This window comes from Punica granatum, chromosome 2 (genome assembly GCF_007655135.1).
Source record: "Punica granatum isolate Tunisia-2019 chromosome 2, ASM765513v2, whole genome shotgun sequence".
NCBI lineage: Eukaryota > Viridiplantae > Streptophyta > Magnoliopsida > Myrtales > Lythraceae > Punica > Punica granatum.
The window spans coordinates 1,771,568-1,788,766 of record NC_045128.1 but is presented as its reverse complement, the minus strand read 5'-3'; the positions used below and the strand labels follow the sequence as shown (position 1 = coordinate 1,788,766).

Here is a 17,199-nt window from a genome sequence, read left to right as displayed (position 1 = left end):
GTCAACGACCAGCACTTGGCTCGAAACGACGTCGTCATATCGTCTGGGCTTTTCTTCTTTTTGCATCGAAAGTTTTAGCATGCATTGTGAGAAATGGATAGGCCCAATTACGAGAGATCAATGAAAAGCCCAAAGGCTTCTATGCATTATCCCTTTGGGCTATAAGAAAGGTTTATGAACTTAAATCAAAGGAGGCCTTCATTTAGATTAGATCTCGAACCATGCCATGCGCAGATTTTATGAGGTGACTCTTATACAAACATGTTAACTGCATAATGTACATAGAATTTATCACTAAGAAGATTTTGATTGAAAACTCAACTAAAACACTGAGGGAGAGACTAATTATTTAACCGATACAAATGTTAACGCTGGGACTTATATAATTGTTACTTCAAACAATATTCGGTTAGCATAATTTTCTGTGAAAAGTTATATTTCATCAACTTTCAATTTTGAAAAATTAGTTTAGTAACTATTGAAATTAAATTATCAAAACATATTAGACTATGAGTGAGAGGGAGAGCCACAAAGATAGATTCGAAGGTGATAGCTTGGCAAGCTTTTCTAAATTTTTAGCATTGATTGATTAATTAGTTAGGTGGTTATTCATATACCTTTTTTTTTTAGCTCAGTAATGCTCATTAATTAATTGGTTATACGTATATTAGTTTGGCTAAGTCAATTTCCACAATCACATGCAACGGCTAAATCCACAACCTTTTATAGATAAGTGATTAACATACCCTTTAATAGGCAAATTTGATATAATAGGCAACAAGTAAATTATTTTTGCAAATTCAATGAGTCCAAATCTCTGCTTGTTAGTTTGGTAATTTCCTTTTCCCTATTCTCGGCATTTTATTCATGGTTGGAGAACCTTCATTTTTTGCCTCTTCAGTTTTTAATAATTGTTGTTAGAAAAATGAAAAATTCTCTCTCTCTCTCTCTCAATTCTTGTGTCTATTTAGTAGCTGAAATTATATTTCCAGATATTCTTTTCCTTGTGATAGACTAAACTAATTTTCCTAAAACTAAGTTATACTGTAGCTTGAGTATAATAAGGTATTCCTTGAAATATTTAATGTATAGAGTTTAAATAATAATTGCGAATTACTAATTTTTAGACTGTAATTTTTTTGAAAGCTTGTAGAAATCATTTTAGATATCTAAAATTATGAGAAAAATTGCATACAAAAATCTTAAAAGCATCAACTAAATATTCCTTTCGGATTAAAATTTAATAATATGGTGGTCCACCATATTGTGATCCTTATTTATTTCATCCCCGTAAATGTACAGCATCTCTTGCAATTTTACTACAAAAGTATGAGTTTTATTGTTTCGCCAAGCTATGTTTGCTCAATTCTAGTATAATTTTATTTTTCTTATTACGTTGGTTTATTCATTATTTCCTACCTATACGGCTAAATGAGGATGAGATTTGCATTTGGGATGGAAGGGAATTATGAAATGAAAATGAGGAATGATAAATTCAGGTAAAATTCATGTAGAGGAATATCTATTTTCCAATCAAACTATGGTTACATTGGTCACACATATATTGTAAGACTAGCCCAGAATCCCCGCAATGCCACGGGGTCTAGAAATTGTTTTAATTATTTATTATTCACATTATATCAATTTATGTAATAGTCTAGGTAGTATATAGATCAAAGATAAATTATACAAATAATTATCTTAAAGAAAAGTTTTTTAATCTATTTTCAACTGTTCATATTTGATGGTTGTTATTGAATTATATAGGATCATTCACAATTATATTTGGAATTGGTCTAACTTCATTCTTCGCCAATCCACAATGCCGATCACATGAAAATATACCAACTTTCAATTTTGTATCATGTTTAGTACGATATCGGTCTCGCTTTTAGTTAAAGTGATTTGCCAACATGTAATTTATCGAAACTAACCTAAGTGGGCTCCAATAGAATTTTTTAAATAGGTTGTTGGCAATCCTACAAAATACGAGAGAAAATTTTGAATGATCCTGCCTCACACTGACATGGTGACGAAGAACCAATAAAAATAATTATGATAATTATCTGAATAATTAGCACAAATTCTTCTATTTCATACAATTTAATTGGTATTTCCTCACGCCATGTGGCAAGGTAGAATCACCCAATAATTTCTTACAAAAACGATGGTGGCCTATGGGCCTTTGGCGCCCCACCGCCCAAATAAAAAAAATCGTGAAAGGAAAAGGAAAAGAAAACAAGAAGTTTCTTCTTATATAAAATCCAAAATTAATATTTGACGTCTCTTATTTTTAAGTAAGATCTCAAGTTTTAGTCATGTAAATAAAGCAAGTTAACGATTAATAAAGCTTTATCATTTAGTGGGTTGACCTAACTTGAACCTGAAATAGTAGAGCTCTATTGCATTGGACTTTCGGATACCAGAGGTACATACAAAGAAAATTCCAAAATTAATAATTTAATTAAGTTAAAAAAGGACTTGAGAGTTTCAAGTTGCAATATAGATCTAAACTTTGGAAAAGAAAATGTTATATATAAGCTAATTTGTATATCTAACATTTTCGATATTTTCTTTTAAAAAAATTTCTAGCTAAAAGTTGGAGAAAAAAATATATCAGTCCAACCATGACGATCGTTCATTTAGGCGAGGGGTTAATCGAGTTATCCGCTATATTGTCCAAGACGAAGTTTCAAATACTAAGGTGGAATGAAGTGTTTCTCGAAATAATTGACCCAATCATGATGGTCATTTAAACTGAGATGTCAACCAAATTATCGGGTATCTTGTCAACCGAATCTAAATAACACCGAGAAAAAAGGTCGAAGAAAAAACTAAAAAAAAATTAAAAGAAAATATTTAAATTTAATTAAAAAAAAAGAGGATGGGGGTGCGGTGGAAAAACCCACCCACTCTCCCCCATAGGTCCCAAGGGACCTGTTTTAATTATAGTTTATAGAATTATAGATAGATAGATAGATAGATAGATTTATGGATATAGATGTGGATTTAACAATGATATGATTCTAGAAATAGTCTAAAAAATTATTAAGGTTATTCTTTTTAGAAATAATTTAGATTTTCTTGGTGATTCTCAAGATTTGCCTCTTTATTTATTATATTATAAATAAAGGGTTTAAGAATTATATGGTTTGAATCTATAATATCCTAATTTTACATGAATATAGGCTCCACTATACTACATTCCTTAGTCCTTACTCGACTCCAATGCATTATTAAAGGTTGTAAACTTTTGTTGTCAGTAATTATCTGTAAAGCAAAAGACAACTTTAAGTTTCTGGAGCAGTGTGTGTAGTATGGATTCCGCTTTTAACTTCTTCCCACTAAACCAAAGGTTTTCGCTCCACTTGTGTTTGTAGTTTTCTTCTTGCCCTAGCCTTAAAAAAGAGAGAGAGAGAGAGAGAGATCACAATCCGGTTTCTTGTAAAGGCAGGTTTGTTTAAATAAATATGAAGAAGAATTTCACCCGCAAAGAAATAAATAAATAATAACTCATTAGATTATTTCAAGCGATTTGACATATATTTTATTAAAAGAAAATTTCAATTTCGAATTTTGTGAATGAAAAAAAAATCGTGATTGCTAGATTTTTATCTCTTTGTGGGCCAACTCGACCCTAATTGGATTATTCATGGTTCATTAAATTTTTGAATATAAGAATACACACGAAAAATAAATAAATTAGATTTTTAAATATTAGAATATGCACAGAAAATAAATAATAAATAATAAAAGGACACGAAATAAATATAGGCGGAAGAGAAGCGTGACCTCTCATCAATTGCATCGAAGAGAATCAAGCGATTTTGGGATAAACAAGAAGTCAAGAAATGCCGGAGGACCAGATCTGGACGAAATGATCATCTAAACAATTATTTTATCTTTCCATTGTTACTGCAAAAATCCATGATCGTGGGCCTAAGATATGTCTGTTGGGTATCCCTCCAATTTGGAGGAAGTTGGGCTCAAATTGTATTGGGCTTTTATCGGGCTTTAATAGGCCCAAGAACCCATTTTTGTTAGGGTTAATATTTCAGCAAACTAGCTGAGGAATAAATAGCAGCAGAACAGCTGCAGATCAGTGGAGGTGCGGCAGCAGCAGACAGAAGCAGCAGATCAGCAGAAGCAGCAACAAAAGAACAGAGCAAAATCGGATAAACAGGGGCAGCGCGCAGCTGGAGATCAAACCTCGATCGGGACATCAAACGAACTCCGATTGGGACGAAATTTTGACAGCAGCTTCACAACACGTGGGGCTAACTTATGAACGGTCAGAATTTCTATTCGAGCTCTGTAGGTGCTGTTTCAGCTGATTTTGTGAACCACCCGGTGTGGGTGACGAATTTAGTATTTGGGTGATCCAAGAGAGTGTTTCTCTTGAGTTTGGTGATCCAAGGGTTTACCCTTGATGAAAGACATTGTATAACCTTCATTCATAGTGGATCGTTGATTCGGAGTTGGTCCCGTGGTTTTTCCCCACATCGGGCTTTTCCACGTAAAATTATTGGTGTTCTTTTACTTTACTGCTAGTTGGTTGATTTGATTAGTTCCTATCTCGATTACACTAGAAGGGGAGGAAGATTAATCGCTGCGTTATTGTTTGGTTGAGTACATCCCTTCCCAACAAGTGGTATCAGAGACTCGGGTTAGAGAAGTTTGAGTTTTTCGGTGTTTTCGAGATGGAGGAATCTACAGGATCTATGTTCAAGTTGAATGCAACCAACTACTCTATATGGAAGTCTCGGATGGAGGATCTTCTATTTTGCAGGGATTTGTACGATCCCATTGAAGGGGATTCCGCGAAACCCAAAGATAAGGATGACAAGGCTTGGGAACGCACAAATCGGAAGACTATTGGTTTGATTCGGCAGTGGATAGACAATAGTATTTATCATCATGTTGCTCAGGAGACAAATGCAAAAGCTTTGTGGGATAAATTGACAAATCTCTATGCGAGGAAGACACCGCAAAATAAGGCATTCCTCTTGAAGAAGCTGGTTCATCTTCGTTTTCAGGATGTAGGTGATATGGCTGCGCACATGAGTAATTTCCAGGATATTATTAACCAGTTGACGAACCTGGAGATAATATTACCCGATGAGTTGCAGGCTTGTCTACTTTTAGGGACTCTACCGGATAATTGGGACACACTCGTGGTTGCATTAAGCAATTCTGCGCCAAACGGGAAGCTATCGTTGGCCACGGTGACAGACAGTTTATTTAATGAGGAGACTAGAAGGAAAGGCTCGGGGATTTCCATTCAGTCTGAAGCTTTGGTTACTGAACAACGGGGAAGAAGTCAAAGCAGAAATTTCTCTTCCAAGCATAGTAACTCACGTGGCAAATCGAGGGGTAGATCAAAGTCGAAGACGAGGAAAGTGGTCACTTGCTATCACTGTGGAAAGGAGGGACACTACAAAAGGGAGTGTAGAGCTCTGAAGAAAAATCAGAATGGCAACGGTGAGAGCAAGAAGGAAGAAGGTACTACAGCAGTGGCATCTGATGGAGAGACCTACATCATTTGTGATGAAGCCTATGTGAATTTCACATGTCAGGACTCTACCTGGGTTGCAGATACAGGTGCCTCGTTTCATGTCACTCCTCATTGGGATTTCTTCTCATCTTACACTACCGGGGACTATGGTTATGTGAGAATGGGAAATGGACAGTCATGCAAGATTGTCGGTACTGGTGATGTCTGTCTAGAGACTGAGCTTGGCTGCAAGTTGCTTCTGAAGAAGGTGAGGCATGTTCCAGAAATTCGCCTTAACCTAATCTCGACGGGTCAGCTTGATGATGAAGGCTACAGTAACGAATTTAGTAATGGGAGATGGAAGCTCTCCAAGGGTTCGTTGATTGTGGCACGGGGTCAGAAGACCGACACTCTCTACAGGCTGCGTGCCAGACACAATTCCGGTCAAATTAATGTTGCTGAGGATTATCCTATCGAGCTATGGCACAGGAGACTCGGACATATCAGCGAGAAAGGTATTCAAATTCTTGCTAGAAAGCAGTCTTTGCCCGTTAAAGGTATGCACTTGAGCACTTGTGATCACTGTTTAGCTGGTAAGCAGAGGAGAGTTTCTTTTGTTAGAAGTCGTCCCTCTAGATGCGATCATATACTTGACCTTGTGCATACTGATGTTTGTTTCATGTCGGATAGATCTCTTGGTGGTGCTCTCTATTTTGTGACCTTTATAGATGATCACACCAGGAAGGTTTGGGCTTACCCTATGAGAACTAAAGATCAGGTGATTGAGATTTTCAAGAACTTCCATGTAGCAGTGGAAAGAGAAACGGGCATGAAGCTGAAATGTGTAAGAGCTGATAATGGTGGTGAGTATAGGGGTCCTTTTGAGAACTATTGCAGGACTCACGGTATCAAACTTGAGAAGACGGTACCAAAGACACCACAGCAGAACGGGCTTGCAGAGAGGATGAATCGCACAATTGTTGAGAGAGTTCGTTGTATGCTTTCTCAGGCGAAACTGTCTAAGTCTTTCTGGGGCGAGGCAATGAGGTCAGCGGTTGATCTTATTAATCTTACACCGTCAGTTGCACTTGATGGAGATGTACCCCTGCAGGTGTGGACCAGCAAGAAAGTATCATACAAGCATCTCAGAGTCTTCGGGTGCAGGGCATCTGTTCACATTCCTCGAGATGAAAGATCAAAACTTGATGCCAAGGCAAAACAATGCATCTTCTTGGGTTATGCACATGAAGAGTTCGGGTACAGGCTTTGGGACCCTGATAGCAAGAAGATCATCAGGAGCAGGGATGTTGTCTTCTTTGAGGACCAGACAATCGAGGATTTGCAAAAGTTAGAGAAGGCCAAAGTAGGCAATCCTCACGAGATCTCTATTCCTGTACCGGTTGATGTAGAGCATCCAGTGGAAGAGGTACCTGGTGAGTATGAAGAAACCACGACTGGGGGTGAGATTCCTCAGGTAGATGATGATGTGACTACGGATGATACAGGCTCGCGGTTACAGTTAGAGCCTGCAGATCTACCTAGACAATCTGATAGAATAAGACGACCATCTACAAGATATCCGCCTCATGAGTATGTGCTACTGACTGACGGGGGAGAACCTGAGTGCTATGATGAAGCTGTGGCACATGAGCACAAGGAGCACTGGTTGAAGGCGATGAATGAGGAGATGAACTCCTTGTCTGAAAATCACACGTATGACCTAGTGAAGCTACCGCAAGGTAAGAGAGCATTGAAGAACAAATGGGTCTACAGGTTGAAGACAGAGAACTCGCGACCTCGATACAAAGCTCGGCTGGTAGTGAAAGGTTTCAACCAGAAGAAAGGAGTTGACTTCGAGGAGATCTTCTCGCCCGTTGTCAAGATGTCATCGATCCGAGTTGTTCTCGCACTGGCAGCTAGTCTGAACTTGGAGATCGAGCAGCTCGATGTAAAAACAGCTTTCCTGCATGGTGACTTGGAAGAAGAAATATATATGGAGCAGCCTGAAGGATTCCGAGTTAAAGGTAAGGAGCATTTGGTGTGCAGGCTGAGAAAGAGCTTGTATGGGCTTAAGCAAGCACCTCGGCAGTGGTACAAAAAGTTTGACTCTTTCATGTTGAGCCATGGCTACACACGGACAACTTCAGATCATTGTGTGTTCGTGAAACAATTCTCGGATGGTGATTTTATCATTTTACTGTTATATGTGGATGATATGTTGCTTGTCGGTCATGATATGAGCAAGATTGCAGAGTTGAAGAAAGAGCTCAGCAAGTCCTTTGCCATGAAGGATTTGGGACCGGCAAAGCAGATCCTTGGGATGCATATTTCTCGTGACAGATCAAGTGGAAAACTTTGGCTTTCTCAAGAGAAGTACATCGAGAAGATTTTGGATCGGTTCAACATGGGTAATGCTAAACCAGTTTCATCACCACTTGCTTCTCATTTCAAACTTAGCTAGAAGCAATGTCCTACAAGTGAGAAGGAGAAAGAAGAGATGAAGAAAGTTCCTTACTCATCAGCTGTAGGAAGTTTGATGTATGCCATGGTCTGTACAAGACCAGATATCGCTCATTCTGTTGGTGTGGTTAGTCGTTTTCTCTCCAATCCGGGGAAAGAGCATTGGAATGCAGTTAAGTGGATTCTAAGGTATCTCAGAGGAACATCCAAGGTGTGTTTACACTTTGGCACTGGTAAGCCGGAGTTAGTGGGCTATACGGATGCGGATATGGCAGGAGATATTGATTCCCGGAAATCCACTTCGGGATACTTGATGACTTTTGCAGGGGGAGCTATCTCATGGCAGTCAAGGCTTCAAAAGTGCATCGCTTTGTCTACAACGGAAGCCGAATACATTGCGGTGACCGAAGGTTGCAAGGAGATGTTGTGGTTGCAAAAGTTTTTGCAGGAGTTGAGCTTGAAGCAAGAAAGGTATGCTCTACACTGTGATAGTCAAAGCGCAATTCATCTTTGCAAGAATCCCACTTTCCATTCGAGGTCGAAGCATATCGATATCAAGCTTCATTGGATTAGAGATGTGTTGGAGTCCAAGCTGGTGAAGCTAGACAAAGTGCACACCGATGAGAATGGAGCTGATATGATGACAAAACCTCTCGCTAGGGAGAAACTTCATGTTTGCCGAAGTATAGCCGGTATGCTTGAAGCCTCCAAATAGTCGGGAGGGGGAGTTTGTTGGGTATCCCTCCAATTTGGAGGAAGTTGGGCTCAAATTGTATTGGGCTTTTATCGGGCTTTAATAGGCCCAAGAACCCATTTTTGTTAGGGTTAATATTTCAGCAAACTAGCTGAGGAATAAATAGCAGCAGAACAGCTGCAGATCAGTGGAGGTGCGGCAGCAGCAGACAGAAGCAGCAGATCAGCAGAAGCAGCAACAAAAGAACAGAGCAAAATCGGATAAACATGGGCAGCGTGCAGCTGGAGATCAAACCTCGATCGGGACATCAAACGAACTCCGATTGGGACGAAATTTTGACAGCAGCTTCACAACACGTGGGGCTAACTTCTGAACGGTCAGAATTTCTATTCGAGCTCTGTAGGTGCTGTTTCAGCTGATTTTGTGAACCACCCGGTGTGAGTGACGAATTTAGTATTTGGGTGATCCAAGAGAGTGTTTCTCTTGAGTTTGGTGATCCAAGGGTTTACCCTTGATGAAAGACATTGTATAACCTTCATTCATAGTGGATCGTTGATTCGGAGTTGGTCCCGTGGTTTTTCCCCATATCGGGATTTTCCACGTAAAATTATTGGTGTTCTTTTACTTTACTGCTAGTTGGTTGATTTGATTAGTTCCTATCTCGATTACACTAGAAGGGGAGGAAGATTAATCGCTGCGTTATTGTTTGGTTGAGTACATCCCTTCCCAACAATGTCTGTTCTTGAAGCTAAAAAAAAGTTTCTCATGTTTCTTGTGAACGCAAATGTTACGTCGTTCACTTGTTTTTATATAATTCTTGTAAAATCTTACGTTGTAGGTCACCCAATAGAGTATATACAATTGCCAGACGATTATATGACGTCTTCCCTTTCTAGAAGGACGAACAAATTAACAGCTACTCTTTTTTGTTTCTTTTTATTTTTTTAAGATAAGTTTCTCTGCATGAATAGTTTTTCCACACGAGTTTCCCGTCTCAAACATATATACGTGCATCTGAAAATGACATTAATTAATTCCATTTCCACTTGAAGCTCAGAACAAATAATTATTAGGAAAAATAAGGGAAATTAAAAACACCTTCAAAAACCGCAACCCTAACAACATTTTTCATGATGAAACATGAACACTGCTTCGAAAGAATCGTGAAAGTAAATGAATGAATAGCAATATTAAGCTTTGGCCCGTAGATCGCATGAGCCAAATTTCTTCCTATAAGCAGCTCGTCTCTCGTTATTTTATTATATTTTATCTATTTTAATCGGGCGGAGGTGAAAAACATGTAAGCTGCTCAAAGTTTCAACAACCTTCAATGATTGATTGTCAAGATTGTTGAAAGGTCAATAAAGACTAAAGTTACAAAAATGCTGAGAAAGACGATATTGTTCAGTCAACATGTTCTCACATGAAACTAAAATAAATGATTCAATTGTTATTATTAGAATTTCCAGTACCTCTTTAATTTCTTCCCTATGTGCTTTTACTAGACTTATGAATCTCTTTTTTATTTGAAGTAAGTTGCAGATGCCCTATAATTAGGCTCAGTGCCATAAAAACCAAAACATGGAGACATGCTCAATTGCTATATGCCTCTGCGGTCACTTTTGGGCTCTAACAAAGCAAAGAATATTTGTGTTTTGTATTACAATATAACATGATCGGACCCGCACTTCTTTGCGGTCGGATTTTTCTTCCTTTATTTTTTTTCTCTTATTTTAAAGAACTATAAAAAAGGAAAGTATTTTAATTAGAGAATAATTGCTCTTAAGAATTTCATTGCCTTTTTCTTTTTAATTAGATGCTCTGATCACGTACAACTGAATGACAGAATACCTCCTCCTGTGCAGTGCAGGTGAGCCTAGTAACAGATATATAAATGCTACCGAATCTGCGTGGCCCGACTCAAAAGGCTCGACCATGGAAACCCCCCTTGCTTATCATTCCAGCCGATTCTTTTTCTAATACGTCATTAATCATCGGAAGATTCCTCTTGGGTTGTCCCGATGCTGAATACGCTAACTATATGTTGGCTAGCTCCTTTTTGTATTGATTAATATAATATTGCCGGTTCCTTTTGTAATGAAATGTTTGTTTAATTAATTAAAAAGAATTAGAAAGGATAATGAAACAAAATGTAGGTGAAGGAGAAAGCATGGCCTTATGTCGATGGCATCGAAGAGAACCTACCGATTTCAAGAAAAACTACAAGTAAAGAAATCCTTGAGGACCAAATCTGGACGAGAATTATTAATGATGATTTAGACAATTATTTATCTGTCTAGTCATTGTAACAAATCCATGATCGTGGGCCTCCGACTACGGTCTGTCTGTTGTTGAAACTTGGCAACAAGTATTAAGAAAGGGGTCTGATACAACAGCACTTATTTCCGGTTTGAAATTAAAAGAGATTTTAAATTCGATTCTTAATAGTTGGACTTCATGAGTGTCCCTTTATTTCTTATTTCCTATTCTTATTAGGACTGCAGTTTTCCACAAAAAAAAAAAGAAAAGAAAAGGAAAAAGCAGAATAATATTCGTGACTGAATCGATAATATTTGCTCATAACGGGAAATGGAAACGTTGGAACGTGATGGAATTACATATGGAATGATGTATATATCGGTACTGGTCATGTTTGGCTATAGCATTGACCAATCATGAATTGTTTCTTCTCATGTTTGAGATTGAGAAATTTCTTATGAACGCGAATGTTATGTCGTTCACCAAGATGTTTTTTTATTTATTCTTGCAGTGTACCGCGGGAGAATGCAAAATGTTACGTTGCAGCGCAGGTGACCCAACCTAGTATACATTGCCATTGGTTTCACAATTAATTATACGAGGTTTCCCCCTTCTAGAAGGATCAAAAGAAAAATACTATTATTCTCTCTCCATGAGTAGTTTCCCACACGAGTTACACACACCAAACACATATATACCTGGCATGTCCATGAGAAAATTTACTAATTATATGAATAGTTTTTTTTTTTGGATAATGACGGTGTCCGAGTTTCGTCTGACTAATCTCATAGTCCACGTAAACACCTTGTAAGCTCATGGGATAGGTAAGTCCGACCATAGGCCGTACATGTGACTCAATAGGGAGTATTCTCATGAATAGTTTTCAACCTAGCTGGATTAATCGTGATTAGTATATATTTAATATATATAGGTATAAATTCGTGTTATTGTAAATAGCATCTCAAGATATGAAAAGTTTATATATATATATATGTATATATATAATTCAATTGAATTATGTAATAAAACTCTTATAAATATAGGTTTAAATTCATTAGTTCGGTGCAATAAAGTTAAAAAATTGACGATCATATTTTCTTTCCCTAAAAAATTCACGTGATTGGTATATATTTAATATATATAGCTATAAATTCGTGTTATTGTAAATAGCATCTCAAGATATGAAAAGTTTATATATATATATATGTATATATATAATTCAATTGAATTATGTAATAAAACTCTTATAAATATAGGTTTAAATTCACAAGTTAGGGGCAATAAAGTTAAAAAATTGACGATCATATTTTCTTTCCCTAAAAAATTCACCACCCTCCCCCCAATCCAACTTGTTTTTTTCTCTGAATATGTTTCTTTTACTCTCTGATTGAATTGAGCAAAACTGAATAGAGAAGCTGGAAGAAAGGGGAAAGAAGGTCAAATAGAAGTTCAAAACTCTCCTTCTCACCACTTCCCTATTATCCAAACAAGGTATTAGTGTGCGCATAAATATATAATTATGTCTATGTATATGTTAAATGTTTAGTTATACGAATACTATTCTCTTTATATGTACTATTAAATGCAATATGATTTATTATCTTAAAGTTAACCTATATTTAAGTTAATTATTTTTAAATTTATATATATTAAATGCAACTATGTATGCATTTATAATATTTAATTTAAGTACTTTATATTTACTTATAAAACAAAAGTACTTTATATTTTAAATAGATATATTTCTTCTAAAGTTAAATCTTAATCAATTTAATTATAAGATAAAATGATATATTTATTTGCACTTAATCTTATTAATATTCATATAAAATTTGAAAATGCAATTCGACGTTGCTTTTGGTGCCAAATTTCCCATGTAACCCACCAGCCATTGCTGATTATTCTTAAAATCCGTGACCATGGGGCCTACGATATGTTTGTTGTTCAAAATTGACCAGAAAAAAAATACAAGAAATGGATCCTATCCATTGACACTTGTTTATGACGGGGAATGAAGAGATTCTGCAGGACTTAAAATGGAGACGGTAGGGGATGTGTAAACCATGTAAAATCTACATCGATCGTTTTTTTTTTCTTTGGTAGTACTATTGGTCGTGTTCTTGAGTGCATCGACCAATCATATGCATTGTTTCTTCTCATATGTTTGAGAATGAACACTAATGTTATGTCTTTCACTTATTTTTATTATTTTTGCTATGTATTGCAGGAGAGGGGAAAATCTTATGTTTCAGGAGCCGGTTTTCTTTCTAGAGGCAGCCCATCTCTCGTTATTTTATAATTTTTATCTAATTTAATCAAGGGGGAGGTGATAAGTATGTATGCCGCTCAAAGTTTCGACTTTCAACAGCCTTCAATGATTGTCAAGAGGTCAGTAAAGACTAAAGTTACAAAAATTTCATAATATAAAGTGCATCGATTCAAGTGATTTCATCTATTTCACTTAAATAAGATATCCGATTTGAATTTTATGGATTAAAAAAATTCATACCGAAAAGGTTTTACCCCTCAATTGATCAATCTGACTCGAATTGCACTCCTCAGGATATTTTGAATATAAGAGTGCATACTGGAAAAGGAAAAAAAAATTGTTACAAAACTATTGGGAAAGAGGATGTAAGTTGTTCAGTGGATACATCCTCGCATGAAAACAAGAAGGTGCAGATTCTATTGCCAGTGCCAGAATTTTCGTACTTCTTTAATTCCCATGTGTTTTTTTACTAGAGTTATAAATCTCTTTTCTATAGGAAAAAGTTGCAGAGACGCCGTAATTGGAATTTTGTAGGCTCAGTGCCATGAAAATCAAGATTGCGTTTGATTTCATAGTAGGATTTTAAAATCAGATTTTGATTTTGATTTTGAGTGGAATAAATGGGGCCCACCATTTGACTTTGTATAAGTTATGTTGTTTTGTTGTGGAAAAAAGTGGTATAAATGGGACCCACTCTTTGACTTTGTATGAGTTATTTTGTTTTGTAGTGAGTAGAGTTAAGTTAGAATTATAATTTTAAAATAGAATCTTGAAACCAAACGAGCCCCAAAACATTGAGACATGCCAAATTGCTATATGCCTCTGCGGTCACTTCTCGGCACTTACAAAGCCAGGAATATTTTTGTCTTGTACAATAATGTAATATAACGTATCGTAACCTAATATAATATAATATAATAATGTTTTCAATTATTAATATCGGTGAACAAAGCAGAACCACTCACCCCAATAAAAGAGAAACGAGCCAAACGCACCACGAGAATGTCTTTCCCACCTAACGCTTCCCCCCATCTCTCTGTCCTTTTTTATTTAGATTTTGCAACAATGAACTAATCCATCCCACTGCTTAATTTTGCCCATCACAAAAATTAAGCAGCTCTAGTTACTGATCTCGAGCATGGAGGAGACAGCCGAGCCCAATGGTCGATCCGTGGATCGATTTTGGTTGAGTAGCCGGCGAGTTCGGCCCGTGAATTCTTCAATCTTACCGGACTTCGGCCCTGGTGAAGAGTTACCTGAGTGGCTGCTCGATGAGATTCTACTCCGGCTGCCCATGAAGTCCGCTTTCCGGCTCAAGTGCGTCTCCAGGAGGTGGCTTCTTGAGCTCTCACACCCCTCCTTCCGCCGTCGGTTCCTCATGCTCACAGATGGAGCACTTCCTTCTTGGACCCTCCTCTATGGCTACACGCGGGTCCCGGAAGACATCCCGGAAGGGACGGGATTCGATTGTGGGTCCGACGGGGATTGTCCCCTCCCCCGGTTTACGGTTATGCCTTCGCATTCGAGCCTCGGGACGTTTCAAATCCTGGGATCTAGCAATGGGCTATTACTGTGCTGCCAGAGCTGGAAGGACATCTACTACATATACGATCCTTTGACCCTTCAATGCCTAGCTATTCCCCGAGGCATTTCTTGGGTCGAGCCGACCAGCGAGGGCCTAATAACTGAAATCGAGGAAGGTGAATTGAAGGGCTACAAGGTGGTCCGAGTAGGCCAGGAACTCGATAACCCAGCCAAGCTCTTCGTGGATGTCTTCTCTTCAGAACTTGGCTTATGGACCAACTACCAGTTCTATTCTCCACGCCCCACCTACTTCCCCAAAGAGTTCCCTTACTTTCGGTTCGCGAGGCCAGTCATCGTGAAGGAAACCGTCTACCTACCCGATTATCAGGAAGGGGTTGTCATCGCCTACAACCCGTATACAAGCCCCGATCAACTCAGCATCGTGCGATTGCCTGATCGGCAGCTTGACCGACTGCCCCCATGGTTCGAACTCTGTGATGTGTTTAGGGACAAGCTGAGGCATTATACCGTATCGGAAGCGTGGGAGAATCCCACCCTCAAGGTGTGGGAGCTCGCAGAACCTTCCGACGGAGGGCAGTGGTCTCTCGTGCACAGCTGCAGATGGAGTGAGATACAATGGAAGGATGCTCGCCTGGGCGGGACTGAACCGCACAGACGTTTCTTACCATTGAGTTTCCATCCATCCGATCCCAACATCGTCTATGTGTGGAACACGAAATGCGTTGCTTCCTACGACATGAAAGCGAGAAGGCTAGAGGTCTTCTGCGAACTGGACAGCAGCTTCCGGGGCCTTTCGTGGGAGAGCGTGATGCCGTTCGTGCTCCCCAATTGGCCGGTCTCCATTCCCCGCCCCACTTGGAAGATAAACGATACTTGACTCCGGGGTACTCTGTCCCGATCCACACTTTTTGCACTCACCGTAAATATGTAGGAGCGTGACTATATGGTATCTGTATCTCTATGCATCCTGCTAGTCAAATTTTGCAGTTCCTCCTATAGGCAGAGATAAATTTATGTGCATTTAGTATGATAGTGTTGATCCAAATTTAGAGCCGCGATTCCATTTACAAGCATTGCTCTTTCTCCTTACTAAAATTAACGACGAAAATTCCTGACAATGTCCGAAACTGGAAAGATTTTATTGCAATGTCCTAAGACTAACTAGTATTACCAAAGGTTGTAGTAATAATTGTTCAATGCAGATCATTGACGACAAATGCCCCTATTTCCCGAGCTTTGGCATCTTTGGATCGTGCATCTCAAGCTTGGATCTTTCAACGCGAAATCTCGATCACTCATAACCGGCAAAATCTCTGATTCCATCCCCATAGATTTCTGCACAATCAATCAGCATAATTCAGTCACGGGTTCTTTTAATTACCATAAAAGGACGAACTTTAGGAGAGGTGAGAGCGGCCACAGCCACAGAACAGCAGCTGGAGGCGGTCACCTTTGCCATTTGTGGCCCCGTTGAGAGCGACGCGCCGCGCCTGTATGGAACCCCGCAACTGAAAGCGCCAGAAGAAACAGACGATGGCGGGATGAGAGGAGAGGACGTACGGCAGACGGCGCCGGATACGATGACGATTCAGTGCGGTGAGGAATGTGCTGGCTTTGACTGAGTCAGAGAGAACTTATCATTAAATGCCATAATTTTTTTTGGCAATAATTAATCGCCATTATTTATTTATTTTTTTTTTTTTTCGGTAGACGTTAATTGCCATTGGTTACACGTGCTCAAATATCTATCTACTTTTTGCAATAATGACCAATCAGTATTTACACCTTTCCATTTTATGCACTGACCATGTACCTCATGCAATTTTGCGAACATACTTTGCGATCGTCTGCCCAACAGATATACATTTATTATTTATCCTACCAAAATACAGACATATATTTAATCTGTACTTCTTCTTTTTTCCAAATATTTTTGTGATCGACAAATTAATAATGCCTTGATGTGAAGATTCCAAATTTGTGCGCATATATCCTTTTTCATTATGGAGTGCAGCGTTTTACTCATTTCTATTGGATCTATAATTTTTGGAAAAACTATATATTTGATACCTTAAATTTGGATGGTTGTATATTTTTGTCCTTTTTTTTAATTTGTTTATAGTTTGGATTGTATACCTTTGAATACTTTTCTATTTTAATCATTCTCATTTTTCTTGATTCATTTTCATCTTGTAACTTTGATTACTTTTCTATTTTCGTCTTTCATCATATTTTTTTATTAGAGATGATTTTAACATTAATCATCAACCTTTTAAAGTTACTTTTTATCATAATTCTTATATTTTGTTCAATTTTTATTAATATTAAATGTTTTGTTTCTTATACTTTTACCCCTCGAATTCTCATAAAATATACATTCTTAAATTAAAAAGATTATTATTTTATTTTAAAAATATCACGAAATATATCATAATAATAAAAGAAAAATCGTGAATCTATTCAAGAGAATAAGCAGGG

General features: G+C 37.9%; 1 protein-coding gene and 1 long non-coding RNA gene across 2 annotated transcripts; one reads left to right on the top strand and one right to left on the bottom strand.

Annotated features, from left to right (window-relative positions):
- Nucleotides 1-14,139: 14,139 nt before the first annotated feature.
- Nucleotides 14,140-16,516, top strand: LOC116197306 (F-box protein At3g26010-like). Its single transcript, XM_031527404.1, has 2 exons — nt 14,140-15,605; nt 15,924-16,516. The coding sequence occupies exon 1, from the start codon at nt 14,315-14,317 to the stop codon at nt 15,596-15,598; it is 1,284 nt and encodes a 427-aa protein (XP_031383264.1). The 5' UTR covers nt 14,140-14,314; the 3' UTR covers nt 15,599-15,605; nt 15,924-16,516.
- Nucleotides 15,718-16,364, bottom strand: LOC116197307. The gene is made up of 2 exons (XR_004155020.1): nt 16,172-16,364; nt 15,718-16,056 (listed from the first exon to the last, which is right to left on the bottom strand). It is a non-coding gene; the product is annotated as an uncharacterized LOC116197307 (long non-coding RNA).
- Nucleotides 16,517-17,199: the final 683 nt, after the last annotated feature.

Excerpts from the sequence above, each read along its gene's own strand:
- LOC116197306 (XM_031527404.1), top strand. The coding sequence starts at position 14,315 with ATGGAGGAGACAGCCGAGCCCAATGGTCGATCCGTGGATCGATTTTGG.